We start from the raw sequence: 7,370 nt of genomic DNA on the forward strand, positions 1-7,370 counted from the left end.
ATTCTGGTCTAATGCGTTAAAGAGGATCCTAACCAGAATACTTTCTTACTATTAAAATTTTAACTCAAACATGTTGGTCAAGAGGCAAAATAAAGTTAAAAAAAGGAAAAATCCAAGACCACAAAGAGCGTATGCCAAGTTTTGGTCAACTAGATAAGGATTCATCTCTATGGAGCCCAAGGAGTAAGGAGTCATCCCACGGTTAGGGTGACATAGGGACACGTGTCTAGATCCTTCCAGCCATGAGATGACTCCTTATTCCATGGGCTCAATAGAGGAGCTGTATCCATATTCTAAAGCTCTAAATCCATGCTCCATTGTTTCAGGGGTTGAAATTGTCTGTAATTCCGATCTCGTACAATTCTGATGACACGTGTATTGATACTAATACAATGGTCCAGATCTAGTACAATTAATAAAACATTAAATCAGTGAAGAAGCATTTAAATCAGATCTGGACCATTGTATTGATATCAATACACGTGTCACCGTCTGAAGGTGGTATTACACGAAATTGTACGAGATCGGAATTACAGACGATTTTTTTCCTTGTTTCAGTCCTTCACACTGCTAATTTGGTCGGGTCACGAAAGGTACGAACCCAAATGGGCCTAGTCCATCCCGCCAAAATGGTCAAATAGCGAACTACCTTCGGACCCTAACCTCGCACTTCTCAAACGCTCTCTCCCGCCATGACATCACCGTCTTTGGTTGGAGCAGCCTTATCCCTTCCACCCCTATACTCCTGCACTCACCCTAATCCACTTCAAATCAATGTCTCTAACCCTAGAAAATCCTCCATTCGCTTCTTTTCCCTGCAAAGTTCGAGTTCACAAGTTTTGGTTCCTGAAACCAATGGAGATTCCAAATCGAATACTCAAACAGAAAGGGGTCTTGAATTCGAACCTGGCGGGTCTTTCTTCCGCCAAGAGAGCGCAATCGGCCGTGACCTTGGAATCTTAGGAGCCTCTGTTTACAAGAAATCGAAAGGTAGTCTTCGCGTTCTTGATGCAATGTGTGGTTGTGGAATTCGTTCTCTTCGGTATCTTGTTCAAGCAGAAGCTGATTTTGTTTGGGCCAATGATGCAAATGAAGAGAACCGTAGGACCATTTTGTCAAACTTGTCTGGAGAAGTTAGGGTTTTGGAAAGGGATAGGAGGAGATGGGTGGTGACGCATTTTGATGCGAATCGGGTTATGACGGAGTGCTTTCTTCAGAGGGATTTCTTTGATCTCATTGATATTGACTCGTTTGGAAGTGATACTTCTTTCTTCCGGTCTGCTTTCGATTGCTTGAAGATCGATGGTTTGGTTTATGTTACTTCGACGGATGGGTACTCTTCAGGCGGTCATCGGCCTCACAAGTAAATTTTTTTGTTGCTTTTGCCCTTCATTTTCTACTTTTGTTTTCGTTTTGAATTTTCTTGATTAGCTTAGAAAACTTCTTCTAAATCTCCCCTCAAAATTATGTCCAAACCATTCCCTTGACAAATGGTATTTCCAGGCCTGTTTCTTATCTGTGGTGATGAACAAAACAGTCAAAAGGTTACATACAGTTTGATTCCGTCTTTCTACTGAACCATAGGACTCGAAGTTGTAAATTTATTGGACTTTGTACAGTTTGCTGTAGTGTAAATGCCAGTGTTTGCTAGGGAAGAAGCAATTTCTATGCTGGATAATCAGGTTCTGATGAAACTCTGTTTTTGTAGATGGGTATTGATAAGAAACCATAGAAGAAGAAAGACGTATTGGATAATGGATATGCTTTTATTAAATTCAACACTAATGGAAGACAATGGCTAGATAGCCTTACACATGTATCAGTTAGAAGACTTCCCTAATTAAAGGTGTTAAGATAAGATCCTACACTATAAGTATAGAAAGTAAAAATACAAGATATTACAAATCTGTACAAGAGGTAATACAAAGGCAACAAATTTGTACAAAAGAGGTGTGTAAGCACGTGGATAATGTGCTTGTATCAATCAATGTGATCAACGTGATTGCATCAATCACAAATTCTAATACCTCCCCCTGGGGTCAAGTTGGAGGGGGTTGGAAGAGATTCAACACGCCCACTTGCCAATTAGTTCATGGAAGCGATCTTGGCCCATAGTTTTCGTGAGACCACACTGAATCTATTCACGGATGAAATGGCAGTCAAGCTTAATGTGTTTAGTACATTCGTGAAAAACTGGATTGGCAGCGATGTGCAAGGCAGCCTGGTTGTCACAGTAAAGCATGGCTGACTGAGAATGAGGGATAACCAAATTGCTAGAAGATAAACATGCGATCAGATTTCACAAGAAGCATGTGCCATGGCTCAATATTCAGATTCTACAGAAGAGCGGGACACTGTGATCTGTTTCTTAGAGCGCTAAGAATTGGGACTATCACCGAGTATAACACAGTAGCCACAAGTAGACCTGTGAGAGAAAGGGTAGCTAGCCCAATCTGAATCAGCAAAGGCTCGAAGCTGAAGAGAGCTGTGAGCAGATAAAAAAATTCCTTTACCAAGGCAATCCTTTAGATAACATAAAACACAATGGCAGCATCAAGATGGGGAGTCCTTGGAGATTGCATGAATTGTCTAAGAACTTGGACTGAATAAGTGATGTTGGGCTTAGTGAAAGTGAGATAAAGGAGTTGACCAATGAGACGACGATATTGAGAAGGATCGTAAAGGCTCTCCATCGGTGAGAGTAAGTTTGAGGTGTTGCTCCATTGGAGAGGAGGAAGGACGGCAAACCATCATGCTTATATTGGTTAAGATGTCCAAAGTGTATTTTCTTTGACATAAAATGATGCCTTGAGCTGACCGGGCAACCTCAATGCCAAGAATGTACTGAAGGGAACCCAAATCTTTGATGTTGAATGTATTATGGAGATGCTGTTTTCAATAATGAAATCTCAGCAAGGTCATCCCCTGTGGTTAATAGATCATCGACATAAACAAGAACAAATGTAGAACCAGATGACATATGCTTGGTAAAGAGGGAATGATCAATTGTGGATTGTGTATATCCTACCTGACTCAATGCAGTAGAGAGTTTTGCAAATCAATTCCGGCTGGCTGGTTTCAAACCGTAGGTAGAATCAGGAGAGTTGTGAAGATGACAAACTCAGCGATCCCCTTGGTTACAATAACTAGGAGGAAGAGTCATATAAACCTCTTCTTGTAAATACCTATGCGAAAAGGCATGTTGACATCTAATTGGTGAAGGGACCAACATTTGATAGATGCGATTGCTAAGTGGCAGCAAACAGTAGTGAATTTAGCCACTGGAGCAAAAGTTTAATGATAATCCAGGCCTTCGGTTTGGGTAAAACCCTTGGCAACAAGGTGAGCCTTGTACCATTCAATAGTCTCATCGGAGTGAAATTAAACCTTATAAACCCATTTACAACCAATGGTTTCTTGTGTGGTGTAAAACTAGTGACAATTCAAGTTTGATTGCGCTCAAGCGTGGTAATCCCAGCAGCCTCAACACCCCTCCATTTGGGGGTCCTTAACAGCATGAGAAAAATTCGACGGCTCAAAAATAGAGTCAACAAAGGAGAAAAAACACAGCATAGGAACGATGCAAATGTTCATATGATAAATACTTAGAAATGGGGTGAGTAATACCTGAATGAGGAGCCTGTGAAGACATCATTACAGTGATAGTCATGAAGGTATGGTGGAGGGCGACAGATTCACTGGGTTGTGGTCTGAGTAGCATGAGGAGTTTGATGTTGGGAAGTAGGTTCACTTGTTGGAAGAGGGATTGGTTGTGTGACGGTGTCAAGGTGTATCTCACTGGGAATGCATGAGTTATTAATTGTATGAATGTCAGTAACAATATCGAAGGGAGTGGCAATATGATCAGGAATGGGTGTTGGAAGAACGGGTTGTGAGGGAGGTGAAATGAAATGGGAAAACAGTCTCATGGAAGATAACATCTCGAGATGTGTTTATAAACTTGTTTTCCAAGTCATAGATCCAATATCCTTTATGTCCAAGAGGATAGCCAACAAAGACACCGGATTTAGATCAGACATCAAATTTATGCCTATTTGGAGTGTGGTTGTGTGTAAAACCTAGGCAACCAAAACTTTCAAATGTTTATAGGATGGCTTGGAATGTAACAACAACTCATGAGGTGATTTTCTAGAGAGAGTTGGTGTGGGTAATTTGTTAATGAGATAAGCTGCTATGAATCCCAAAGGGGTAGCCGAGTTGGCAAGGGACCTTCACCTCAGGAAGCGCGTGGTTCTGAGTTCGACTCCTCTTACCTCATTGGGGCCACTCACTCGGGGATGTTTAGTGCTTTTCACTGCTTTCAGTGAAAACTGAATGGTTCTTATTCAACCCGGTATGACCCGGTCCATGTTGTGGGGTCAGTATGGGCCCGCTGGACTAGTCAGGCCGAGGAAAAAAAAAAGCTGCTTTGAGCACACGAACTCTCCTTAAAGGGTGAGTGGGAGGAACTTTGAAAACGTAATGCACCGGCAACTTCAAGAAGATGCCAATGTTTATGTTCAGCCACTCCGTTTTGCTGATGGGTGCCCTCACAATGGGTCTAATGAATTATCCCAAGGCTTTGAAAGGAATTTTGAAGGTCTTTGTCAGAGAATTCGAGACCATTATCCGTATGAATCTTTTGAACGCTGAAATTATATTTGTTGAACACAAGAGCAAAGAAAGCATTCAAATTTGCCTTGGTTCCAGATTTGTATTTCATCAAATATAACCATGTGCACCTAGTGTAGTCATCCACAACAGTCAAGAAATAATGGGACCCAGACATACTTGGAACATTAAATTTACCCCAAATATCATAGTGAATAAGTTCAAAAGGAGATTTCGTGTTTGTAATACTTGAAGGAAAAGGTGTCCATAAGTGTTTGGTTAATGGGAAAATATTACAAATATCTGATTTTGAAATGATAACCGAAGGATCTGATTGAGTGATGGTTTGCAACCTCGGTGAAGAGGGGTGACCAAGCTGTCAATGCCAAATATCAAACTGAGGTGAAGCAGATAGGAGGGTTGTGGATCTGGAGAGGTAATAAAGTCCATCACATACATGTCCCAGTCCAATCATGTTCCTCGTGAACAGGTCCTGAAAGATGCAAAAACCAAGAAAGAAAGTTACAGAGCATTTCAGAGATTTGGTAATTTTTTATATTGATAACAAGTTGAATTTAAATGAAGGAACATGTAGTACGTTACTTAGATGAAAATCAGGTGAATTTTCTAGATCCAATATTAGAAATAGGAACATGTGATCCATTTGGTAATTGAACACTAATGGAACTAGAATCGGATTCAAGATAAGAAAGAGAATTAGATGATGAACATATGTGCTCATTAGCACCTGAATCAATTACCCAATCATCATGCGAGTAAACAATGGATGAGAGGGCTTTACCTGTGAGATGGACTGAAGGTTGAGTACTACCTTGCTGAAGGAGGGCTAGGATCTGTGCATAGTGTTTCGCCAAAATGGAAACATTACTAGGATTTGGTGCTGATTGATTGAAAACCTCTTGCGCACTAGCTGCTTGAAGGCCTTTAGGTTGGGAAGAACTAGGTGGCGGTCCCTTCTTCGTAGGAAATCCATGGATTTTATGACATGTTGCCATTGTATGACCATCTCTATCAAAATGATCACAGTGATTTGCTACAATACCTTTCTTTGGAGGGTAGCCATGAATCTTATAACACGTGTGAATGGTATGACCATCCATGTTGCAATAATCACAATGCGGATGGCTCCTCTGTCCATGCTGAGATTATGGAGTTGTAGCCCTGTTTGTGTTCTTTGGAACACTAAATGCTAGGGCCAAGACTTCAGGTTTGACTTGATATGTCGAAGAAATTTCTCGTTGCTTCTCCTCTTGCAAAGCCAAGAGTATAACCTTGCAATAGGTGGTAGAAGATCATGAAGAAGTAGATGACTCCACAATGGTGCAATAGATTCATGGAGGCCTAGTAAAAATTCCATACCATGATCTTGCTGTATGAAATCAGTGAGTTTTTGTGAAGATCCGCATTGACAATTTGGTATTGAAACATGGGAGGATAATTCATTCCAAAAAGATTTGAGCTTTGTAGAATAAGCGGAAACCGAGAGTTTCTCTTGTTTATAGTCTGCTATCTCATGCTTGATTTGATAAATTTTGGTTGTGTTGGGCTGAGAGAATCGATTCTTCAGCTCTATCCAGATTGCATATGCAGATTCTGCATATATGACGCTGCAAGCGAGATCAGAAGTGATCGATGAAGGATCCAAGATGTTACCATATCATTGACTCGAACCAATTGAGAATAATTCTAAGATGTGGAAGAAGGTATTGTAATGCTTCCATCGACAAATCCCAGCTTGTTCTTTGCTCTCAAGGCCATTTTCATGGCTCACACCCAAGTACTGTAGTTATCACCATTTGAAGGAGGTGAAACTAGGACAGCCGTGGGGCTATCAGAATGATGAAGAGAATGTGGATTGTTGAACGGATCAACAAGTTGAGAGGAAGTAGAATCCTCCATGATAGCTTAGTAAACGAAGGAGGCAATATTCAAACCTGCTCAGATACCATGATAAGAAGCCAAAGAAGAAGAAAGATGTATTGGATAATGGATATGTTCTTATTAAATTCGACACTAATGGAAGCCAATCGCTATCTAGCCTTACACATGTATCCATTAGAAGTCTTCCCTAATTTAAGGTGTTAAGAATTAAGATAAGATCCTAGACTATAAGTATAGAAACTAAATAGATATTACAAAGCTGTACAAGAGGTAATACAAAGGTAACAAATCTGTACAAAAGGGGACAAGGGGTGTGTAAGCACGTGGATAATGTGATTGCATCAATCACAATGTGATTGTAGCATCACAAATTCTAATAGGTATACTATAGAAAGGGGTTGGGGAAGGTAACAGCCAGGAGACTCGAACTCAAGACCTCCCGATGAGTGCAGGCTTTGCACACCACAACCTCACCTACTGCAGTAGGCAGTTGTTGTTTCTGATTAAACTCTTGCTTTGCCTGCTTGCATAAAGCATATAGATAGCAAGCTGTCAACCCAGTTTTATACCGGAAAAGCTTAAATATTATTGGAAAAGATATGCTTATCCTTATCTCAAGCTTCTCCAATAATGTTTGCCACATTTTATCAGAATGGGGAAAAAGGTTTAACATAACTGCCTTTTATTCATTCCATATTTATATATATGTGTGTGTGTGTGTGTGTAGAGCCTATGTAAAATGCAAAATGTGATAGGATCTTCTTTTATTAGTTGATAAGTAAGGTGAAAAGGAAATAGTTATATTGAAATAGTTGTTCATATTGAATGTAAATGTAATACTGGGGGGGGGGGGGGGG

General features: G+C 40.4%; 1 protein-coding gene across 1 annotated transcript in view; it reads left to right on the forward strand.

Moving 5' to 3' along the window:
• Positions 1-633: 633 nt before the first annotated feature.
• The window catches only part of LOC122090660 (tRNA (guanine(26)-N(2))-dimethyltransferase), a 9,590-nt gene continuing 2,853 nt past the window's right edge, over positions 634-7,370 (forward strand). Inside the window, exon 1 of the mRNA XM_042660308.1 lies at positions 634-1,363. Coding sequence (XP_042516242.1) covers positions 693-1,363 — 671 coding nt within the window. The 5' untranslated portion in view covers positions 634-692. The remainder of the gene's footprint in view (positions 1,364-7,370) is intronic.

This window comes from Macadamia integrifolia, chromosome 10 (genome assembly GCF_013358625.1).
Source record: "Macadamia integrifolia cultivar HAES 741 chromosome 10, SCU_Mint_v3, whole genome shotgun sequence".
NCBI lineage: Eukaryota > Viridiplantae > Streptophyta > Magnoliopsida > Proteales > Proteaceae > Macadamia > Macadamia integrifolia.